The sequence below is a fragment of the Indicator indicator genome, chromosome 3 (genome assembly GCF_027791375.1).
Source record: "Indicator indicator isolate 239-I01 chromosome 3, UM_Iind_1.1, whole genome shotgun sequence".
NCBI lineage: Eukaryota > Metazoa > Chordata > Aves > Piciformes > Indicatoridae > Indicator > Indicator indicator.
Window position 1 is genome coordinate 5,532,235 of NC_072012.1, and position 23,776 is coordinate 5,556,010.

A 23,776-nucleotide genomic window follows, 5' to 3' on the forward strand; every position below is an offset into this window, starting at 1 on the left:
TCGTAGTCGCGCCCTTCTTCGGGAGCGCGGCGTATTCTACCGTGCCTGCGGTGAGCGGCAGAGCAGGCCAGCAGAGGGAAGGTGAGAGCAGCCCGTTCACTTTGCGGTGGTAGCTGCTGGGGTGCAGCCGTCCACGGAGCTCAGGCCCCCGCCACTCCTCCGTTCTCCAGGCGGCTCTGGAAAAGATACTTCGTTTGCAAGTATTTGCCGGGGGGTGTTTGTTAACATGTTTCTAGGAAAGCCCCAGGTAAAATGGCTTCCAAACGTTTGTTTGTTTGTTTTTTTTTAATCTCAGGTTTCAAATAATACGTGAGCAATCTGCAGTATGTGTCTGATCTCCCTCTCTTTGCATGTGGGCGCTGGGAAGTCTTGCGGTACATCGTCTCTGCACAAGGGCAACAAGCATGCATGATTCTGCTGGGTGTGCTCACACAGCTGTACCACGGTCTGCAGTAAAAGCCTTTCTTTTCCTTTCAGCTTCACTGAGAAGAGGCAGGACATCACAATTTGTAAGACCAGTAAGTACTGAAACTTTACAGGTGTTTGAAGAAGTTTTGTAAGCTTAGCAGTTTGTAGAGGAATTTGTTCTGCAGTCTGAACCTGGGGAAACAATCCACTGGGACTATTCGAGAACCAGCACCTCACATCTTTAGTTGTGGAATGGTTTGGGTTGGAAAGGACCTTTAAAGGTCATCCAGTCCAATCCCCTGCACTCAGGAGGGACATCTGTGACAAGAACAGGTTGCTCAGAGCTCCATACAACCTGACATGGAATGGTTGCAGGGATGGTGATTTATCACAATGCAAGAACACACTTAAGTTCTTCTTTCAAAGCATCACTGAAATAAAGTGCAGTTGCAGATTGAGAAGGGGCTGCTGCACAAGCTTTGGGAGGGACCTGTGGGAATTTCTACCTGAAAGAACTTGTGTTTTGTTTCACCAAGCAGCTTCTCTGCCATCAAACTTGTGTCATTTTCAATTGTTTAGCAGTTACCTCCCAGAACTGAGAAGATGGCTGTTGATCAGGACTGGACCAGTGTTTATCCCACAGCAGCTGTGTTTAAACCTGCCTCTGTGCCACTCCCAATTCGAATGGGTTACCCTGTGAAGAGAGGAGTACCTCCACCAAAAGAAGGCAACTTAGAGCTTATGAAGGTGAGACACATGCCATTGGTGTCTGATTACTTTAAAAGTCGTTATTCACAGAATCACAGAATGGTAGGGCTTGGAAGGGACCTCGTAAGCAGGGTTACCGAGGGCAGGTCACACAGGAACACATCCAGGTGGGTTTTGAAAGTCTCCAGGGAAGGAGAATTGAGGGCACCCCTCAGGCTCCTCTTCTCCAAGCTAAACAGCCCCAGCTCCCTCAGCCTTTCCTCATCAGGGAGATGTTCCACTGCCTTCAGCAGCTTTGTGGCTCTATGCTGGACTCTTCCAAGCAGTTCCCAGAGACCCTTGAACTGAGTGGCTCAGAACTGGACACCCCATTCCAGATGTGATACACTAAGATTTCTCTGCTTTGACTGGAATGTTCGTATTGCATACTGTTTGCAGTTGTTGAATAGGATGAAACTCTACTGAATTTCTAAACTAAATGGTAAATACAAATGTGAGTCACAACTCACAGAATCTTGAAGGCTGGAAAAGACATTTAAGATCATCAAGTCTTACCATGACCACTGAACTATATCTTGAAGTGCCACAAATGAACGCAGTCAGGAGAACTTTTTTTTTTTTTTAGGATTGCCATGCCTGTGACTTTTGTAGTGGGGCTAACTTAAATCTTCTGCTAAACCAAACTTGAGAGGAGTCTTACCTGACTATTTTAAGTGCTGGACTACCTAAACAAATACTAAGTGTAACCATATTTCAGTGATGCTCTGTCGTTTGTGAACCAACAAAAAGCTGTTATTTTGTTCACTCTTAATATCTCTGTTTCAGATTCCCAATTTTTTGCATCTTACTCCTCCTGCAATTAAGAAACACTGTGCAGCTCTTAGAGGTGAGAGTTTGTTTGGTTTGTGACTGTGTGTGGTGAACTAACAGGTGAGACTTGGTCCACTTGTGAAGATGCTTCTTTGTCAAGCTCTGGCTAGTATTGTGTGCTTGCTTGCTGCTGCATTGAGTCATATAGATGCTAGGCAGATATGTCCTAGGAGGTTTGCAGCACACCTATAAGACTTTCATTTTACTTTTCTGTTATGCCTTGCTTGTACTGGAGAGCAGGTAAGGACTACCCAGGAGGAAGAGATTTTTGCCTGACTTTCTTCAAGAAAGGCAAGAACGAAGATGCAGGGAGCTGCAGGTTGGTCAGCCTCACCTCACTGCCTGGAAAATGCTGAAGCAAACACTCTGGGAAGCCATTTGAAAGCATGCAAAAACCTGCTCTATAACAGTGTGGATGATGGTGGAGAGCACAGCCTTAGTAGGCTGTGAATTGGGAGACAACAGAGCTGCCATTCAGAGGCACTTCAACAGGAAGGCAAAAATTGGCTGGGAATTCCTGGATCTGAAGTGGGATATAAACTATGCATAGTACAGGCATGTGGCAGGAGGAAAACAGCTCCAGAGCTCTGCAGGAAAGGCCAGCATGGAGCTGCTGATGCAGGCTGCAGATGCAGGCTGAAGGCAGCATGCCCTTAGGGCAGGGAAGGCCACCACACACTGACCTGGAGGAAGCAGAGCATGGGCACCATGGGCAGGAAGGGCATTCTTTTACCTCTCAGTATTGCATCCAGCCTGGGGGAAGAAGAACGATGTGGATCTGCTAGAGGAGGGCTGGAACACCTCTGCTGTGAGCAAAGACTAAGAAAGTTGGGGTTGTTCAGCCTGGAGAAGGGGGCTCCAGGGGGGGACCATACTGTTATCTCTAGGGGCTTTTAAGAAACATGGGGAGATACTTCCTACCAGGGAAGTAGGAACAGCACAAGGGGCAATGTAAACTGGAAGAGGACAGATACCCAGATTAGGTGTCAGGAAGATACTTGTTCTGCTGAGGGTGGTGTGTGAGGGTTGGGAAACCGTGCCCAGACAAGCTGTGGATATCCCATCATTGATTGTATCCAAGGTCAGGTTGGACAGGGCTTCGAGCAACCTGATCTCGTAAAAGATGTCCCTGCCCATGGGAAAGTGGTTGGACCTGGGTATCTTCAAAGGTCTTCTCCAAACCATTTGATGATTCTACTGGCAACTGTGAGGTTGCATCTGGAGTGCTGCATCCTGTTTTGGGAAACCCGGTACAAAGAAAGACATTGCAGTATTGCAGCAAGGATAGCAGAGGCCCTGCTCTTACCTGAATGACCTAGACATGTGATTGGGACATAGTGCTTTAAAAAAGATACACCCAAACAGCCCAACAAATATGACTTGGGAGTGTTTCTTCTCTTTGTTCTGCAGATTTCTGCACTGAGTGGCCAAGTGCTCTGGACAGCGATGAGAAATGTGAGCAGCATTTTCCCATTGAAATCGAAACAGTGGATTATGTTTCTGCAGGGACATCTATTCGTAACCCCAAAGCCAGAGTGGTGACTTTAAGAGTAAGTAGCAGTTTTGGTAAACAGCCTTTGTTTCAAAAAAACACACATCTGTCTTTCCAAACAGGTAATCACCTGGCAAGTTCCTAGTGATAAAGGCAAGTGTGAAGCCAAGGCGGTGGTTCAGTGTTCTGTCTGGTGACAGCAGTTGGCATCAGTCTGGTGGTTGTCAAACCAATCCACAGCTGTGCAGTAGGTGAGGCCAAGACAGGAAGTCAGGGATGAGTTAGTTCAGTGTGGGTCATGTCTAGGTCCAGACATAGCTGTGCTGTGGCTCAGGCAGAGCTTGAGAGTGAGGCTTAGGTGCAGCTTCACAGTCCAGGTGAGTCAAGCCCACCTTGTCATGTCCCTTGTTCAGGAAGCACTGATTGAAGGCTGTGTGGCTGCTCTGTATGGAAGGGCACTGTGTGTAAGGTAGCCTTGAGCACAAGCTGCCAGACCCTTCAAAAGGAACGCTGTGTGCACAGGGGGTTTGGGAAGCGTAGTGCCTTCGGAGGTCATTGTTGATGGGCATTTTAGACCATGCTAAGAGCATCCTGGTTTGGCTCCTCACCCTTCTTCTCACCCCTTTCCTGCTCCTGAGGCCTGCCTTCCTCTTTAGGGTGAGTGCTGCATTTTGCTGGGCTGAGCATGACTTTATCTGCTTTGTGTTGCCATTGGTGCCAGCCTGGCTATCCCAATAAATCCATTTTCAGTTCACACTCCACATTTTCTTTCCTGTTCCTGATCCTCTTTCTCTGCAGGGGAGGAGTCATCAGATGACAGAGTAAGTGCTGGAGTTTAGTCCTAGGTTCAGGCTAAATGTAGAGAGGGCTTTTTCCATGTTAGAAGCGCAAGTGTTGAAACCTAGATTTCTCTTCCTTTGTTTAGTCCTTCAGTTTTCTATTTCTAGCAGTAGGGTTTTTTTTTTCTTTTTGGATAGTAATTTTTTTTTCCTGGTATTTATTGAAGCTTCTCCTTTCTTTTAGTCCTTCAGTGTAGTTCATATGGAAAAATAACGTGAATATGAAATACAGCTGCAGACTTAACTGACAGATCATTTTTGCTCTGAAAAAGAAGGTTTGAATAGAAATATTCCACCCAGTCTCTCTGGTATTTGGATGGAACTAAATTTGTTTGCATGGATGTGCAGCCATCCAACGAGATCTAGGCAGGCTGAGAGCTGGGTGAAGGCAAACCTCATGAAATTCAGTAAGGACAAGTGCAGGGTCCTGCATCTGGGGAGGAATAACAACAGGCACCAGGACAGGTTAGAGGCTGCCCTGCTGGAGAGCAGCTCCACAGAGCTTGGAGTCTTGGCAGACAGCAAGTTCTGCATGGGACAGCAATGTGCCCTTGTGGCCAAGAGAGCTAATGGGATCCTGGGGTGCATCAAGAAAAGTATGGCCAGCAGGGCTAGGGAGGTTCTTCTCCCCCTCTACTCTGCAATCCTGTGTCCAGTTTTGGGCTCCCCAGTTCAGGAGAGACAGAGACCTGCTGGAGAGAATCCAAGGGAGAGCCATGAGGATGATATGGGGACTTGAGCATCTCCCCTCTGAAGAGAAACTGAGAAACCTGGGGCTGTTTAGTCTGGTGAAGTCTGAGAGGGGATCTGACCAATGTGTATCAGTATCTGAGGGGTGGGTGTCAAGCAGAGGGAACCAATCTTTCTGCACCATGTGTCAGGCATCCTGCAAATGCATCCTTAAGAGCTGTTCTTTTAATTCCTGGTGAGAGGTCTGCCTGACTAGCTCAAAACATTTTCAGGGTGCAGAGACAGGGCTTTATCCAGGTAATTAAAGGTGTTTTGTTTTGTGTTTGAAGGTTAAACTCTCTAAGCTGAATTTGGACGAGCACGCAAGGAAGAAGCTGGTGAAGCTGGTGGGGGAGCGGTACTGCGCGGACACGGACGTGCTCACCATCACCACAGACAGGTGTGCTTGCATGGAGGGACAGACGGCCAGCACTGCTCACAGCCTAGGAAGGACTGGGTGCCTTCCAGTACTGTCTCTTATAGTTGTCGTGAATGAGTACATTTTCCACTGTAAAATGACTCAAACGTCCCAATACTCCTGCTCTGCCCCTGTACTCAGCATTGGTTAGGACATACCTTGAGTACTGTGTCCAGTTCTGGGCTCCTCAATTCAGGAAAGATGTTGAGATGCTGGAACATGTCCAGAGAAGGGCAAGAAGGCTGGGGAGGGGTCTGGAGCACAGCCCTGTGAGGAGAGGATGAGGGAGCTGGGGGTGTTTAGCCTGGAGAAGAGGAGGCTCAGGGGAGACCTCATTGCTGTCTACAACTACCTGAAGGGAGGTTGTAGCCAGATGGGGGTTGGTCTCTTCTCCCAGGCAACCAGTACAGAATAAGAGGACACAGTCTCAACCTGTGCCAGGGGAGGTTTAGGCTTGATCTTAGAAGTTCTTCCCAGAAAGAGAGATTGGTCATTGGAATGGGCTGCCCAGGGAGGGGGTCAATGTCCCTGGAGGTGTTTAAGAAGAGACTGGATGAGGCACTCAGTGCCATGGTCTAGTTGATTAGTTAGGGTTGGATGATTGGTTGGACTTGATGATCTTGGAGGTCTCTTCCAACCTGGTTGATTCTGTGATTCTGTGTGGGTGCTGGACAAATCACTTCAGGTCAAATCTGCTCTCTGGTAAACATTGCTGCTTACCGAAGCTCTGTGTTTAGAAGTCTCAAGTGCTATAGTCTCGAGTGCTATTTTAAAGGAGTTGTCATGTTTCCCACTGGAAAAGCCCACGGTTTCTCTTAGTTTTAACAGTGATTGAGGAGTTTCAGGCAAGGAAAAATGACATTGGTGTCCAGGGATTTCTCAGTGTTTGGATTTTTCTGCATATAAGCAAATCCCTAAGTGCCTGTAGTTCAGAAGGCTGCACTGTGGTGAATTTTGAAGCCTTGAAGAGAACACATGTGGGCTCCTAAAGTATACTCAGTGTACTTTCCTAAAGTGCCTTCAGCACTAGGAAAACATCCTGGGCAGCTTTTCCTGTTTGCATATTTTTGTTAAGAGTTTTTTCCCCTCTCCAATTCCCTGTCCTTCAGTACTGTTCTTTAATTCTACATACAATAAATAGGAAATGGATTAAATTGTGCTGTTCTTTTTGGACTGGAATTGGAAATCTCTGGGGTTTACTGGAACCACTTGTGCCACAAACAGTTTAATATTCCCTTTTGTGGCTAAAACATCAGGATAGCAGAAAAGAGCTTACCCACCAGAGCATCTGTGAATATTATCCCAGAAGAAACTTTTACATGCCTGTTGCTGTTTCACTTCACTTTCAGTAACTCTTAAGGGCCAAGATCTGAGCAGCAGCCATTTTGTTGATACAGACTCTGAAAGAAATCAGAGTCAGAAAGCTGAGTCCTTAGAAAAGTTTATTTGCTGGAATAATCATCTGTAGTCACTCAGATGAGTGTTTTTTTAGAGTCTCAGATGTGACACAGTTTGTTCTGTATCAAAAAGGAGCCTGCATGAAGAGGTGGGAGAGAGGCAGGAGTTCCTGGATGATCAGCCTGAGGAAGAGTAACAACATCAAATTGTCAGCAGGAGGCCTTCAGGACTAGTCTGAAGGAAAACTCTGCTTTTGCAAACTTTTTCCAACAGATTTTACTGGTGATCCTGTTTTGATTTAGAGCTACATCAGCTTAAGCTTTTCTTCCAAAACCATTGGCTCCTGTTCTTAAGTGTACTTCCTGGCTCTCGTCACCAGCCATCCTCCTTCCTTCACATCTGGGGGAAAAAGATCAACTGAGTTTAAGGGAGTTGGATTCCACTTTGTCACAGAGGGCAAAGAATGTCTCCTGCAAATGCTTGCATGTTTCCTGTGTTCCTGCTGCCTTGCAGATGCCCTTTCTTCCATGGTATAGCCCTCGTGCCCCCATGGTGCTGTTCACTCTGTGTCACTCAGCAATGTGTGAATCAAACCCTCCCCTGAGATCCCCTGCATTACCAATTAGCAATTTTGACTGCAAGTGTTTTGTTCCAAAGTGTATCCCAGTGGCTGCATTTCAAACAGACTGGCTGTGTTTGTGAATTTTCAGGTGTCCTCTGAGAAGACAGAACTATGATTATGGAATTCACCTCCTCACAGTCCTGTACCATGAGTCTTGGGTAAGCACTTGTGGGTAACTCACTCTTTCTAACATGCTCTCTCAACTTGGGAGAAGGTTCCATGACTGCAGCTTACATTATGGCAGATTCCTTTCTTCTTCCACCTCACTTTTCTGCAACCCTGACATAGTCCTCCAACTAATAAGGTATCTTTAGATCACAGATCCTTTACAATGAATTCTTCAGGCTTGTCTCCGGTGTTTCTTGGTTACTTGTGTTGGTTTGAAGTCTTGCCTTCAATTTTATAGCCCTTTTTTTTTTTTTTTTTTTTTTTTTTTTTTTTTTTTTTTTTTTTTTTTACAGAATTTAGCAGTCTGAAATTAAAACTTAGAGTTACATTTTGGATAACTTAATTTTATGTTCTCTTATTAGTCACATAGCCTAGAGAGGAGAAGACTCAGGGGGGAACTTAGTGATGCCTTCCAATAGCTGAAGGGATCCTGAGGGAAGGCTGCAGAGGGACTTTTCCTGAGGGTGTCTAGAGACAGGACAAGGGGGGATGGTTTGAAGCTGAGGGAGAGCAGGGTTAGACTGGGTCTTAGGAAGCTCTTCAGTGTGAGGGTGGTGAGGCTCTGAAATAGGCTGCCCAGGGAGGTTGTGGCTGCCTCCTGCCTGGGGGTGTTGAAGGCCAGGCTGGATGAGGCCTTGAGCAGCTGAGTCTGGTTGAGAGGTGTCCCTGGGCATGGTGGGGAGGTTGGAGGAGATGAGCTCTGAGGTCCCTTCCAGCCTGAGCCATTCTGTGATGCACTCTACAATTACAACCTACAATCAAATTCTGCTCATATTAACATTTTGTAGGACATTCTTACTGCGGATTTCGGGTGCTCTGTCCATGGATGTTTTCCTCCCCAACAGCATAGCATTGCATTGCATTGCAAATCTGAACTGTCTGGCAGATCACTTTGCAGTAGTAAGCAATGAGAAGAGAGGCAGCCACTGCTCACTTGATCAGCTGCAGGCAAACACCAGAGCAGGCCTTGGCTCTTGCATTACTGAGTGATGGGAGAACAGAGCTACCTGACACCACTCCAGCAGTGTCCAGTGTGTGTTGAATATTCCTTCGTCCTTTTATTACCTGTCAGCTTCCAGGTTAATATTTGATGAGTTCGTCAATCAATTGTATTTGTCTTTGATTTCCATGAAAAATTAATAGCCTCCTGAGCAGGTTTGTTGTGTTTCATGTGCTGGGTTGTGTTGTGGTTGGTTTGGTGTTTTTCCATCCTAGGTGTTAATGCCTTTTAATAACTCCCTTGAATGCTCCTTTGGCTACCTGTGGTGAGCCTGAGGCAAGCAATGCATGGTTTGTTTTCAGCTATGTGAGCTTTCATATTGGAGGGGAAGGGATGAGTGCTGGCCTTCAATGTAGACAGCAGCATCTATCCAAGCAGGGCAGGGCCATGCTTTTCATACATACATGTGTTAGAATTCAGTGAGGGGATGAGGGCAGTGTTCTCTTCTTGCCAGGTGAAGGCTAGCTGTGTGGAAAGTTTGCTTCCAGTCCTGAAAGCTGCCCAGTATCTGAGAGTGGGTAAGGGAAGAGCAACTGATGGCATCTACTTGGAGTTGTGTGAAGTGTTTGACATGTCCCACGTGCCATCCTGGTCACCTAAGTGGAACTGCTTTGACTTGAGGGGGTGGCCACAAGCTGGATAAGGACTGGCTGGATGGCCACACTCAGAGAGCCTATGGCTCGATGTCCAAATGGAGACCAGTGACAAGTGGCATCCCTCAGGGGTCAGTACTGGCACCAGTGCTGGTTGACATCTTTGTCAGTGACATGGGCAGTGGGATTGAGGCAGCCTTACTGAGTTTGTGGATGGCACCAAGCTGTGTGGCCTGGCTGACACACTAGAGGACAGGGATCCATCCAGGGGGAGTTGCACAGGCTTGAAATGTGGGCCCAAGCCAACATCATGAAGTTCAACAAGGCCAAGTGCAGGGTCCTGCACCTGGGCTGGGGCTGGTGTCAGGATGAAGGTGCCAGTCTCGTTTTGGTGGTGCCCAGTCATAGGACAAGGAACAAGCCAGAACACAGGTTCTACCTCAACACAGGAGACACTTGTGTATGGTGAGGGTGCCAGAGCCCTGGAGAAGGCTGCCCAGAGAGGTTGTGGAGTCTCCTTCTCTGGAGACATTCCAAACCCACCTGGGGATGTGTTCCTGTGTGACCTGCCTTGGGTGCTCCTCTCTGGCAGGGGGTTGGACTGGGTGATCTCTGGAGGTCCCTTCCAACCCCTATCACTCTGTCATTCTGTGATACTTGTTGAATGCTGAAGCATCTTTTCCAAATCTGGAGGTTTTTATGGTGTAAGAGTTTGCTGCCCTCAAGTGGTTAAAAAAGATGGCAACTGATCTCTTCACACTGGGTTTGGGGCAGTCATTTGGCACTAAAAAATAAAGTTCTGTTATGAGTTCAGAGCAGGAAGAAGGAACAAGTGCAGCAGGAGGTAAATTTTGCAGTAAGGAAACACATTCATTGCCATTACAATGGGGAGGAATATGAGAAGGCTGGAGTGAGGGAGGAATGAGTCAAGCCAACAAAAAGATGCAGCAATTCTCCTTGCTCCAGTTCCACATTTTCAATATATACAAATGCAAAATGATGAAGAGTCGGGGATGCTGTTCTGCATGACACAGCCACAGTCTTGGTGGGAGGTTACCCTTGCATTTTCTGTTCTCCAGAACAAAGGTAGAGTAATGGTGCACACAGCTCTGACCTCTTTTGCTTGTTCTGGTAGTGTAGCACTGGGTGTCTGATGAAAAATATTCCAAGTGTTACAATAAACCAGAAGGAATATACAAGTGGAAAGTGGCTACTGAATAGTAGCCAAAGGTTCTTCTGAGTTGCATCTCTTTTTATTGTGCCTGCACTGCAGATGTTAATAGTACTTGAAAGGACAGGGAAGCTGAAGCAGAAAGGTTAGCAAAGGCAAAAACCTGCAGAGTGGACAGCTGGTGACACCAGAGCCTTAGCTAAAACTTAGCTGTGAACTCCTAGGCTGTGTAGTTTGAATGAATTTGAGGAGAGGGTCCCCTGTTGCTTTTCCATCCATTTTTGAGCAGAGCATTCAGCTACAAGGCACTGCTAGGGTAGGGAGTTTGTGTGCATGCAGCTTTTATGTTTGTGCATCACAACTGGGGATAACTCTGAAAGCCACTCTATGAAGTCAAAGTGTGGCTGCCAGGCTTGTGCCTTTGCCACCATACTGAGTTCTTGGGTGCAGGCCTGCCTAGGGTACTTCTGGTCAAGAAAGTACAATTCCAGGTTCCCTTTTTTTCTTGCAATGAATCTGGCTGGAAAGGTATTTTGAGTTTCCCTCAGTACAGACAGCTTGCAAAACTCTGTGTTCAGTTTCCTGCTTGTGCTGTATGTCTGGATGTATACAGCAGGGTAGCCTCACTTGGAGATGTGGCCAGCAGCACTGCAGCAGTGGGGGCTGACTTCTTGTAGTAGGGCTAAGAAATGGATTCTGAAATTTTCCTCCATCCCTTCCTGCCTCGCTCTCCCCTGGAAGTCAGGTCTTCTTTTAAACCCATTTGACAAAACCATTCAGCTGAGCAGGATTCCACAAAAGAATTATCTGAGTCTCTTTGGCCTCCTCTAAAATCTTACTCTGCATTTCTCACAAGAAATAAGAAAGTCTCAATATGTTTATCAGCCTGTATCTCCAAAATGCTCTAAGTTAATGTGTGCAGAGAAGGGTTTTGCTGAGGAAATAGTTGCAATTAATAAATGCAATTAGTACTTGTTGCCTAGGCTATAACTTAAAGGTGTCTGGAAGCTTCACAGTGGTCTTTTGTTTGAACTTCAAAGGTGAGTTTGGTCCAGAAAGTGACTGGGAGTGATACCCGTATTGCCTTACTCTTCAGAAACCCTATCCCTGTGAGAGAAGCTTTTGCTTGGAAATTCTTTGAGAGTGTAGGGGGAAAAAAGTGTCTTGGACAGGCATTGTGCAGCTGCACAAGGGGTGTAGGACAGGGTGCTGTTAATTTAAAACTCTGTGACTCTCCATATTGACTTGCAGTGTTTGTCAGACACACAAAGAACACTTCCCTATACCCACTTGTTCCACTCTTTCAGCCATGCAAGCTGCAGGATGGCTTTCTGTGCTCTTGTCTTCTACAGGTTGAATGAGGCTCTTTTACTGCTGTCCAGGTTTTAATGTCAGTCATGTGAGCCTTTGAGCAGTGCTTATCACTGTTTCTGAGTGAACATTTGGTCTGGGAGGTTTAGAAGATGAGAGATTTCATTGGCCACATGCAGGATGCAGCTTTTGTTGAAGTGTTTTTAAATGCAAAACACAGAGTTGTAGGGGAAAAAATATCTTGGGCCGTGAATAAAGGTTATTAAATGTTGTGGTTTGACTGCAGCAATTTTGTTTAGTGGAGAGAATCCTGGAATGGCTCAGGTTGGAAGGGACCTCAGAGCTCATCTCCTCCAACCTCCCCACCATGCCCTGGGACACCTCTCAACTAGACTCAGCTGCTCAAGGCCTCATCCAGCCTGGCCTCAACACCCCCAGGCAGGAGGCATCCAACCTCCCTGGGCAGCCTGTTCCAGAGTCTCACCACCTGAGCAGACTAAAGATCTTCCTCCTCAGCTCCAGTCTAACCCTGCTCTCCCTCAGCTTCAAACCATTCCCCCTTATCCTGTCTCTAGACACCCTCAGGAAAAGTCTCTCTGCAGCCTTCCTGGAGGATTCCTTCAGGGATTGGAAGGCAAGTCTAAGGTTCTCCCAGAGTCTTCTTTTCTCTAGGCTGAATAAAAGACCATAAATGACAACACACCCTTGCTGGCTCGTGGGCATCCTTCTGTCCACCAGAACCCCAGGTCCCTTTCCCCTACACTGGTCTCCAGCAGGTCAGCCCCCAACCTGTCCTGGTCCATGGGGTTGTTCTTTCCCAGCTGTAAGACCCTACCCTTGTAGCAAGACTCTACTTTTTTCTTTACACTATCACTGTGGCTTCATGGAGGAGTTTTTCAGACTGTGTGTACTTCCTTTCAGAAAACTGAGAAGTGGGAGAGTGAGAAGTCTGAGGAAGACATGGAAGAGTACGTCTGGGAGAACAGCTGCTCCCAGAGAAAGGCCTTGGATACACTGCTGCGGATAAAAGCCTCGGAGAACCTCGGTCCTGTCACTGAGGAAGAGCTGCTTGCATCTGAGGTGGTCAAGAACTACAGAAACTCTGTGACTGCGCTTAAAAACGAAGGTGAAACGGAAAGGAACATGTCTCAGTACAAGGAATGTGTGAAGAAACTGCTCAACATCCAAGCAGGGCCCTGACAGCAGAGCCTGCAGCTACGCCTGGGTGCTGCAGAGTGGCCACCAGCTCTGACAGCAGCACTGTGTGAGGGGGAGAGTTACAACCTCAGCCAAGGACAGCAGATTGGAGGCTGTACATTGCAGTACTACTCCCATCTGTCACTACTCATTTCCTTGTGAGTAGAATGTTCCTGCCCATCAATCTTACCCTTTGAATAAAGTATGCTTTGAGTTACCTTGGTGACCTGTGCTTGCTTAGCTTGGGGGTTCCTGGTTCAGTCCTCTGCTGAGCCACATTCTGATTGCTCACATGGATTCTTTCCATGGAACCACCAAGCCTGGAAAAGCCCTTTAAGATCACCGAGTCCAGCTACAGCCCAACTCCCATGACCACTAAACCATCTCCTGAAGCACCACATCTACAGCTTCTTGAACACCCCCAGGGACAGCAACTCCACCACCTCCCTGGGCAGCCTGTTCCAACCCCTCACCACTCTCACTCAATAAGCTTTTCCTCATGTCCAACCTCATTCTCCCCTAGAACAACTCAAACCCATTTCTTCTCATCCTGTCACTGGTTACTTGGGAGAAGAGACCAACACCAGCCTCACTCCACCCTCCTTTCAGGTAGCTGTAGAGTGTAAGCTGTAAGATTCCCCCCTCAGCGTTCTCTTCTCCAGACTGACCAACCCCAGCTCACTCCCTCAGCCCTCCTCATATGATGCCCTCCAAAGCTCTCCCCAACCCCACTGCTCGCTTCAGGGAGGGCTTTTTCTCAGAAACCAACCTGCTCAACTGTGTCTAGAATGTGTGCTCCTTACCTTCAAGAATCAGGGGAATTGCATTTCCTGTGCTGAGCGTTCTTTAAAGCAAAAAGCTGGCACAGATGAGTCATGTGAAAGATGTGTTTGTTGCAGAAGAAGGATGGTGACCAAAGTTCAGAATGTCAGTGGCTGGAATGGACCTCCAGAGATCATCTAGTCCAACCCCCCTTCCAAAGCAGGATCACCTAGAGCAGATCACACAGGAACTCATCCAGGCAGGTCTTGAATATCTCCAGAGAAGGAGACTCCACAACCCCCCTGGGCAGCCTGTTCCAGTGTTCTGTCACCCTCACAGGGAAATAATTCTTCCTCCTGTTTCCATGGAACTTCCTATGCCTCATCTTCCACCCATTGCCCCTTGTGCTGTCATTGGGCATCATTGAGCAGAGCCTGGCTCCATCCTCTTGGCATTAACCCTTTACGTATTTATAACCATGAATGAGGTCACCTCTCAGTCTCCTCCAAGCTAAAGAGCCTCAGCTCCCTCAGTCTGTCCTCATAAGGAAGATGTTCCACTCCATCATTTTTGTGGCTAGACTCTCTCAAGCAGTTCCCTGAGGTCCTTCTTGAACTGAGGGGCCCAGAACTGGACACAATATTCCAGATGTGGCCTCACCAGGGCAGGATAGTGGAGAGAGAGGAGAACCTCTCTTGCACTTCTGACCACAGCCCTTCTAATACAAGCCAGGATGCCCTTGGCCTTCTTGGCCACCAGAGCACATTGCTGGCTCGTGGTCAACCTTCCATCCACCAGGGCCCCCAGGTCCTTTTCCCCTTCAGTGCCCTCCAGCAGGTCAGTCACCAACCTATAGTGGTCACCACCCGCCCTTGATGACCATAGCTCCCCAGCTTCCTTGGTGACTGTACCTCAGCAGCTGCCCTTGGCAGTGCTGTATTTTATGACCTGCCTTGAGGTGGTTCTCTTTCTCCATGTGGGCGTGTAGTGCCCTTTCCTGCTGCTGCAGTGCCCTGCTGTGAAAGCAGCAGAGCAGCAGCAGAGGAAGATGAGAGAAGAGCAAAGCACAAGAGGAATCAGCCAGACCCCCAGGGCTGCAGGCTCCCAGGGAGGTGCCTGGTTCTCCGAGGTGTAATTCCTGCCGCTGTAGCCTTTGGTTTCGTTGGAGTGCTGCTTGCTGCTGTTGAGGCCAGGAGGAGTGGGCATGGGGGACACCACCTTGGCAGACTTGGGTGTCAACGTTGAGTGCACAGTTTTGTCTGAGCTGAGGACTGACCTGCTGCTTCCTGAAGCTGTGCTCGTCCTCATAGCTAAAGGATCATCTGTAGGAAGAGCTTCTGCCCTGGAGTGAGCAGGAATTGCAGGGGTTGTGACCCTCAGGCTGGTGCTGGAGGCTGGCAAGCTGTAGCTACTGGTAGCAGATGGAGCTTGGATCAGAAGAGATCTGGAGGTGGTGTTGAGATGCTGGCATCTCTCCTGCTTGGTGGCTTTTGTGCTGTTTTGCCTTTCATGTTCACTGGGTGGGAGGTGAGGACTGGCCTCTGGGGGTGCCAGTTTTCCAAAGAGCAGAAGATCTGGATCAGTCCCTGGTAAATCATAACCAGTGTCAGGTTCTGTGATGAAAGCTCCTCTGTACACCCACACCAGGAGCATATGGAGACAAAGACAGGGCAAGGAGCCCCAGTAACACCCAACAGCATCTTCTGGACTGGGCTTTCACTGCCTAGGGTTAGGGGACACCTTAGGGGATGCAAACTTAGTGCACTTTGGGATTGACAGGACTTGCTATGGGATCTTAGGAAAGCAATCAAAGGGGAGGGAAGGCAGGGATCCAGGCTGCTGGGAAGCAGGGGAAGCCCAGCCAGCTGTGTGTGTCTGACAGTCTGCACCAGCAGCTTGAGGGGGGTCTGCATCCTCAGGGGCTTGTACATTCTGGTGACAGCAACAGGGGTCCAGACTGGGCAGACTGGTGTCTGAGCCTAGCTGCTGAGGAGACTGGCATGGTACACAGCTGTGCCTATAGATTTGCACCATCAGATCTCCATCCTTTGCAGCCAGAAAAGGCAGGAGGAGGCTCTTGGTGCTGTCTGTGTTGCCTGTGTGCCTGGCTGCATCTACACTTGGTGTATGGAAGTGTCCTCTTTGTGCAGGTGCCTAATGTGCCTTGCAGCTGGTTGGCTCTGGGGACATGGAGCAGTGGCAGCCTTGCCTCTCTGTGTCTCAGATCTGAGGGGACATTTTTCCCAGCACAATACTGATGAGGTACTTGGAGCATCACACTTGGGAGCACGCCAGGGGACGTGTAGGCTGGATGTTAGGAAGAAATTCTTTACAGGAAGAGAGATGGGCCATTGGAATGTGCTGCCCAGGGAGGTGGTGGAGTCACCATCCCTGGAAGTGTTTAAAATAAGCCTGGATGAGGCACTTAGTGCCATGGGTTAGTTGATCAGATGGTGTTGGGTGATAGGTTGGGCTTGATGATCTCAAAGGTCTTTTCCAACCTGGTTGATTCTGTGATTGTGTGATGTACTGCATGGTGGGAAGGGGGAAGTGTTCTCAGGAGCAGGTACACTCATGACTCAGGGAAAACTGGGAGCTTAGCATTGCATGTTGCTGCAGGTCTCCTAGCGCAGCAACTGCCCCAGGATCATATTCCAGCTTTTCTGCAGGAAATGCTTCATTACCTGTGGTGATGTTGTAGAGAACCACGTTGATCCTAGCCTTTAGGATGCAGCTCTCCAGTGCTGGGCAGGACACGTGCAGGCAGTTCATGTTCTCATGAATGGCTCCATGGTAGAACACTGCCAGATTGCAGGAAGCTGCAATGCAGAAAGGACAAAGCTGAGCTTATCAGCAGGGTGACCACTGCATGGTCCATGGGGTTATGGGGTTGACATCACATCATTAATATTGGGCCACAAAGATGATCCAAGGGCTGGAGCACCTCTGCTATGAGGATAGGCTGAGGGAGCTGGGGTTGTTCAGCCTGGAGAAGAGAATCACAGAATCACAGAATCAATAAGGTTGGAAAAGACCTCAAGGATCATCAAAGTCCAACCTGTCACCCAAGACCTCATGACCTAGTACTAAACCATGTCACCAAGTGCCACATCCAATCCCCTCTTGACACCTCCAGGGATGATGACTCTGGGGAGACCTTAAAGCTGCCTTCCAGTCCCTGAAGGGATTCTTCAGGAAGGCTGCAGAGGGACTTTTCCTGAGGGTGTCTAGAGCCAGGACAAGGGGGAATGGTTTGAAGCTGAGGGAGAGCAGGGTTAGACTGGAGCTGAGGAAGAAGTTCTTCAGCATGAGCATGGTGAGACTCTGGGATAGGCTGAGCCATTCTGGGATTGTGTGAAATGCAGGAAGTTGCTCTTTCCTCACAGTATTTACAACAGAAGTGGACTCTTTCCAGGAGTGCTGCTAGCAGTTATACTAGTTATGTCAAAGTCATCTTTTTGCTTGTAATTCACAACTTCATCAAAATTTAGATTTGGTGATTTTAGTAACTGGTATCTCACTTTAATCCTCCGTATCGAAAAACCTCCTTTCCTGATTTTAAATTCTGAGTCATTGCTATTATTTATTGCTGTAATTTTGTTGTTCGTGTTAGTCATAGAATCCCAGAATGGCTCAGGCTGGAAGGGACCTCAGAGCTCATCTCCTTCAACCTCCCCACCATGGACAGGGACACCTCTCAACTAGACTCAGCTGCTCAAGGCCTCATCCAACCTGGCCTTCAACACCCCCAGGCAGGAGGCAGCCACAGCCTCCCTGGGCAGCCTGTTCCAGAGTCTCACCACCCTCACACTGAAGAACTTAATCTGGATTGCAGCAGAACCATGGAGTGACAGCAGAACAAGAGAGTGTTCTCTGCAAGAAAGGAAGATACGGGTAGTTCAGAGAAGGACAAATTGTCTGTTCCCTCCCCCGGCCCCCTCACCATGTCCTGCTTTAGTGAAGAGGAATCATTGTCTGATCCTTCTGTACAGGAGTGTGGTGGGTACTGGAGAGTTACTGCTGGAATGTTGGCATTGCCCAAAAGCTTTGTCACAGATCTGAAATTTCAAAGCAGACCCTAAGGTTCTCTTGTGTCTCTAGAGTAGTCTTCTAGCAAATACAGATTCTCAAACTCCTTTCTCTGGGGCTGAGGGGACATTTACAGCATGCCTCTGCTTTCCTGCCTCAGACAAACCCTCAGATCCTTTCTGTGTCCTTTTCAACTATTTCCTCTTCAAAGGTTTGTGCAGAAAACGCCCAGAATGCTGCCCCACAAACGTTCATGTGTGCCACCAGCTTGGCAGGAGCCACTCACCGTTGCTCAAGAGGCAGCAGCTTCTGCTGCACTGCTGGGGTGAGACTTCTGCATAAACCTTCAGCACCTGGGCTCCCCTCTTCTGTGATTCCTGCAGGTCGATCAGGAGGCCTGGGAAGCGTCGGATCCAGCAGTCCTTGTAGAAGCTTGTGGGTGAGCAGAGAGCTTCTGACTTCACAGCCAAGCCCAGAACCAGCAGTGCTGCTGCCACCAGCAGAACCATCTCTGCCCTGTAAGGGGCTCTTCCTCTCCCAGGGCTGCACTGAAGTTTGGACAGCAGTTTAGGAGACAGTATCTTGAGTGGTGAGGGTACAACCAGATCTGCCAGGGACATGAGCCAGGGGATGCCTTCCCCAGACAATTCCCATTGTGCTGTTTGGGCAGCTGCTGGAAGGAAGCAGCTATTTTATGATCCACATAAGATAATGATAATCATTATTGTTCTCTATGTACTTATTTGGAGACAGGTTTTGAGACACAAAAGGCAAAAGTTGTTTTTTGCTCATTCAGAGAACTTCTGTCCTTGGTCCCAAATTTGTCTTTTGTCATTCTAAGACCAAACCAGGCAGAGAGCCTTAACATCAAAGCCTAGAATGGCTCAGGTTGGAAGGGACCTCAGAGCTCATCTCCTCCAACCTTCCCACCATGCCCTGGGACACCTCTCAACTGGACTCAGCTGCTCAAGGCCTCATCCAACCTGGCCTTCAACACCCCCAGGCAGGAGGCAGCCACAGCCTCCCTGGCAACCTATTCCAGAGTCTCACCACCCTCAGACTGAAGAACTTCTTCCTCAGCTCCAGTCTAACCCTGCTCTCCCTCAGCTTCAAACCATTGCCCCTTGTCCTGTCTCTAGACACCCTCAGGAAAAGTCCCTCTGCAGCCTTCCTGCAGGATCCCTTCAGGTACTGGAAGGCAGCTCTAAGGTCCCCCAGAGTCTTCTCTTCTCCAGGCTGAACACCCCCAGTTCCCTCAGCCTGTCCTCACAGCAGAGCTGCTCCAGCCCTTGCATCATCTTTGTGGCCTCCTCTGGACTCACTCCAACAGCTCTGTGTCCTTCTTCTGCTTGGGACCCCAGAACTGGAGGCAGGATTGGAGGTGGGGTCTCAGCAGAGCAGAGTCAAGGGGCAGAATCCCCTCTCTTGCCCTGCTGCCCACACTCCTCTGGCTGCAGCCCAGCACACAGCTGCCTTCTGGGCTGCATGGGGGCACTGCTGGCTCCTGGAGAGCTTCTCAGCAACCAACACCCCCAAGTCTCTCACAGCTGCATATAGAGTTTCCTTCTTTACTAACAAACTGAGCTATCTAATTCTATCTACCAGCTACAGGTGAACATTGTTTTCCCCTTCCCTACTCTGCAGTGGTTGCAACCATAATCCAGTTTTATTTGCAAAGATCTTGGAAGTGATGTGTCTGGGTAGGGAAGACTGTGACCTGTGTTCATCTCTGGACAAAAGGGGCAAAGTTCTGCCCTGAGCAGTTTTAAAGATATTGAAAAGTCTGGATGGATTTTTCTGTCCTTGTTTAAGCTTGGAAAATGCCTGGGAGTGGAAGAAACAATACACAGCTGGCATATAAGGAGGCATTTTTTTTCAAGCACCTGTGCTGAAACCTGAAGCTCCCAAGTGTTCTGTTTCTTAGAAGAACAGAGGCTGATCCCTGAGCCCCACTCCTGTGAGCCTGTCCTACAGAAAGGCCTCAAGGACTGCAATCTGCAGTTGACTGAAATTCAGTGGTAGAGGTGGGAATATGGCTGTCTGCAGTAAGAATTTAGTGTTGAGCATAAAACAGTATCTTACACTGCATTTTTTTTTCTTCTTCAAGATTAGAACCAAAGACTTTTCCCAGTTCTGTGTGAAGCAGAGCTGAGTTAGATGGAGGGGGAACCTCAAGCTCATTTCGTAGAATGGTTTGGGTTGGAAGGGACCTTCAGAGGTCATTCAGTCCAACCCCCTTCAGTCAGCAGGGACATCCTCCACTAGATCAGGTTGCTCAGAGCCTTGTCCAGCCTCACCTTGAATATCTCCAGGGATGGGACCTCAGCCACCTCCCTGGGCAACCTGTGGCAGTGTTCCACCACACTCATGGTGCAGAACTTGTTCCTAATATCCAATTTAAATCTGCTTTTCTCTCATTTCAAACCATTGTCCCTCGTCCTGTCACTGCAGACCTTTGCAAACAGTCCCTCTGCAGCCTTCTTGGAGCCTTGCAGGTACTGGCAGGTCACTCTTAGGTCTCTCCAGAGTCTTCTCTTCTCCAGGCTGAAAAACCCCAGCTCCCTCAGCCTGTCCTGCTGTTTGTCCTGTAGAACAAGGCCCCCACTCTGGAAATGAGCCAGCAAGCCTACAATGCTGTACCTTAAAGAGCTCCTGGGAGGGTGCTAAAGCTCAGAGTCCTGTTGATCCAGTAGCTAGACCAAGGCATTTATGTATTCAGTGGAACTCCTGGCAATAATGAGGAGGATTTCCAGTCACTGGTACTGTGCAGACTGCATGGCTGGGGTGGGAAATACTGGGATAAAATTGTAGAGAAGAGCATGAGAGGCTAATGCTCTAAGCCTCTTTTGCAAAGCAGCTCCTCACCCTTCTCTCATTTTCTTTGCTTTGGTCCCTGGCTGTGCTTGAACCTCAGTGAATTCCCTCCAAGCACGTTTCAATGCAGCTGTTTGTTTGCACTCAGCAGGTTATTGCAGGCATGAGTCTATCACTGACACCACCACTAGTGACAGGATGTTTTTCTAACAGGTTTGTTTCAGTTTCCCAGCTCTTCCAAGGCATCAGCATTCCTATATTGCCTCCAGCATTCAGTATGAGTCTGGGATCTAATTTGTGCTGTAACACTTGCATGCAAAAAACCTGATTCCTGACTGCTCTCCTCACTCTTGTTCTTCCCATCTCCCCAAGAAGAGAAACCTAGAAGATCCTGAATAACTTAAGGAAGCATCTACTAAAGAGCTTAAGCATGCAAAGCAAGTGTCTGTATTGGGTGAAGCTGAGTGTGTCTTCAGTCCACGTAAATAAACAGGATTATTGGCATCAGCAGAACATTTGATGTCCTGGGGAGCTTCAATGGTTCCTATGTCTGCAAGCACAGGAAGGTTATGCTGTCTGAGTTCCCCTGGGTTTGTGTTTGATGCCTTGGGAAGTGTTTGTGCAGATGACACAAGTCATTACCACTTCCTTAGTGAGTGAAAGTGCTCACTGTGCAGAACATTTAATGATGCATCTGCCAAATCAGACTTGGGGACCCAGTCCTGATGTGTCCAGAGGTTTGTGTTTGCAATGGGTAGTTAAAGCCTCTTTTGCTGGTGGCCACTCTTTGCCAACAGACACCTTTCTAGTCTTAGTAGCTTCATGGTTTTATCCTGTTCTGCTGTGTGCTTCAGACAAGCAGCCTTTTTCCCTTTTCATTACTTGTCAGTCTTTCTCCTTGCTCTGTTTCTGAATAGATTGTAAGAGCAGGAATATCTGCAGAGAAAGGCTTTATTGAATGCAAATATAAAGAGACTAAAACAAGTCCCTAAATGGCTGCTTTAGGCAATTTGCTTTAAAAACTAAAAAGTTCTGTCTGCTAAATGTCAGAGTTTTCTGCCAGCCTCCCCATCACTCCCCTTTGCCTTTTCAATGGGAATTGCACATACATCCCTTAATGCTGAAGTTTGAAATCAAGAAGGAAACACCCAGATCTTACCTGCAAACCAGTGACTGACTGCTCCCAGGGCTCTGCAAGGAGGGACCAAGAGACTTCTGCTGCGGGGACGGAGTCTCTCCGGCCAGAGTCAGGGCAGCACTTCATGGTGTTCAGTCATTCTTTTCATCAGCCTTCTCAAATTCCCCCCTGGAAAACAAAAAGGCAGTTGCCTGTTCTCTGAGGACGTGGGTGTCCCTGCAGCCCTTTCAGTGCAAGGGATATAACAGTACCTGCCCCAGCAGGAGCTTTTAGAGACTCTTCTCAGGAACAGAAACTGTACCTCAGGTTTTCCACCTGGGCTGGCAGTGACAATGGCGCCATCCAAGAGCTGCCTGGAACAAAGGATTCATCATCAGGCATTAACTCTTCCTTTGCCAAACATAACCAAAAGCTGGCACTTCTTTCCATATAGAGTAACAGATCTCTACTGGTACTTGGTATTCAGCTTCCATGGAGTATGTGGCTCTAGTACTCAGGACATGTAAAGAGCAGAAGAGGATCTGTACAGTACAGGAGGGCATTCCTGGAAAGGACTGAAAATGCCAAGGCTTTCATCTTAGGGTCAGATCAGGGCCTCCAAAACTACATTAGTTCATGGGTCACTTGTTGTCCACACTGTTACTGTCCTGTGCTTCTCTTGTCAATCTCTTGAAAACTCTTCCCAGTCTAGTGAGGGAGGGCAGTGAGTGTCCTGAGCCAGGTTGAAGCTGGAGCATTTATGCTCTTTGAATGGCTCTAGGAGACATTGGTGCTAGCTGCTATGGCCCAGCCCAGGGTAGTGCCCATTCAGTTTCTCCATTCTTTGCTCTGTCAGTGGTGGGGAAACTAGCATGATCAGAGACACATCCTTCATGGAAAGGCAGAAGAGGCAAGAGAGAACAGCTGGGCCTCTTGGCTGTGCCTACCCTTTTCCCAAGCAGATAGTAAAAGTGAGAGACACCTCCTGAGGCTCAGGTGCAGCAGTTCAACACTCCTGGATGGTGCCATGCTGATGCAGAAGTGCTGCTAGCACAGACTCAGCCTGCCTGAGGTGTAGGGAGAGACCAGTGCCAACTGTTTAAAGCAGTTCTTTGCTGCATTTAAAGTCAGGCATGCTAACATAAATCATATGTGCTGGAAGATGAAAACTACTAGCTGAGAAGTGAGACCAAAGCCTGCAGTTTCCCAGGTGAGTTATGAACCTACCTATGTCCTCCAACAAGCATTAGCAAAATGATTTCATGCAATATGCAGCATAATCCCACACAGCACAACCCTAATGCTCTCTGAAGTCAGGGGGGAGCTCTGTGCCTGCCTTGCACCCCATACGCATAAATTGAATTGTAGGTCTGCACTGGAATCACCTTTACCTCCTTTTGGATAGCTGTGTGCCTGTGTTTTAATCACAGAATCCTGGAGTGGCTCAGGCTGGAAGGGACCTCAGAGCTCATCCCCTCCAACCTCCCCACCATGGCCAGGGACACCTCTCCACTAGACTCAGCTGCTCAAGGCCTCATCCAGCCTGGCCTTCAACACCCCCAGGCAGGAGGCAGCCACAGCCTCCCTGGGCAGCCTCTTCCAGAGTCTCACCACCCTCCTACTGAAGAACTTCTTCCTCAGCTCCAGTCTAACCCTGCTCTCCCTCAGCTTCAAACCATTGCCCCTCATCCTGTCACTAGACACCCTCAGGAAAAGTCCCTCTGCAGCTTCCCTGCAGGATCCCTTCAGCTATTGGAAGGCAGCTCTAAGGTCCCCCCAGAGTCTTCTCCTCTCCAGGCTGAACACCCCCAGCTCCCTCAGCCTGTCCTCACAGCAGAGCTGCTCCAGCCCTTGGATGGTCTTTGTGGCCTCCTCTGGACTCACTCCAACAGCTCTGTGTCCTTCTTCTGCTGAGGACACCAGAACTGGAGGCAGGATTGGAGGTGGGGTCTCAGCAGAGCAGAGTCAAGGGGCAGAATCCCCTCTCTTGCCCTGCTGCCCACACTCCTCTGGCTGCAGCCCAGCACACCATTTGCCCTCTGGGTCAGAGAACACTTATTTCACCTAAGAGAGTTTCAAGAAAATTCTTTACTGGGCCTTTGACATAAAAAATGGACCAGATTGGAATCC

General features: G+C 48.5%; 2 protein-coding genes across 3 annotated transcripts; one reads left to right on the top strand and one right to left on the bottom strand.

The window, feature by feature from the left end:
* The first annotated feature begins 322 nt into the window (after positions 1 to 322).
* On the top strand, positions 323 to 13,121 carry MRPS35 (mitochondrial ribosomal protein S35). 2 transcript variants are annotated; one of them, XM_054399636.1, is made up of 7 exons: positions 323 to 518; positions 988 to 1,155; positions 1,942 to 2,002; positions 3,397 to 3,536; positions 5,337 to 5,446; positions 7,573 to 7,642; positions 12,649 to 13,121. In XM_054399636.1, the coding sequence occupies exons 1-7, from the start codon at positions 351 to 353 to the stop codon at positions 12,925 to 12,927; spliced, it is 996 nt and encodes a 331-aa protein (XP_054255611.1). In that variant the 5' UTR covers positions 323 to 350; the 3' UTR covers positions 12,928 to 13,121. The 2 variants fall into 2 exon arrangements, with proteins under 2 accessions (XP_054255611.1, XP_054255612.1); XM_054399637.1 differs by having other exon boundaries at positions 991 to 1,155.
* Positions 13,122 to 14,598: 1,477 nt separating this feature from the next.
* Positions 14,599 to 18,224, bottom strand: MANSC4 (MANSC domain containing 4). Its single transcript, XM_054399727.1, has 3 exons — positions 18,002 to 18,224; positions 16,371 to 16,505; positions 14,599 to 15,272 (listed from the first exon to the last, which is right to left on the bottom strand). The coding sequence occupies exons 1-3, from the start codon at positions 18,222 to 18,224 to the stop codon at positions 14,599 to 14,601; spliced, it is 1,032 nt and encodes a 343-aa protein (XP_054255702.1).
* Between the last annotated feature and the right edge of the window lie 5,552 nt (positions 18,225 to 23,776).

Coding starts and splice junctions, on each gene's coding strand:
- MRPS35 (XM_054399636.1), top strand. CDS start 351: ATGTGGGCGCTGGGAAGTCTTGCGGTACATCGTCTCTGCACAAGGGCA. Junction 3,537..5,336: donor CCAGAGTGGTGACTTTAAGA/GTAAGTAGCAGT, acceptor TTGTGTTTGAAG/GTTAAACTCTCTAAGCTGAA. Junction 7,643..12,648: donor TCCTGTACCATGAGTCTTGG/GTAAGCACTTGT, acceptor ACTTCCTTTCAG/AAAACTGAGAAGTGGGAGAG.
- MANSC4 (XM_054399727.1), bottom strand. CDS start 18,224: ATGGTTCTGCTGGTGGCAGCAGCACTGCTGGTTCTGGGCTTGGCTGTG. Junction 16,506..18,001: donor CTGCTGCCTCTTGAGCAACG/GTGAGTGGCTCC, acceptor TCTGCATTGCAG/CTTCCTGCAATCTGGCAGTG. Junction 15,273..16,370: donor TCTCTACAACATCACCACAG/GTAATGAAGCAT, acceptor ATGATTTACCAG/GGACTGATCCAGATCTTCTG.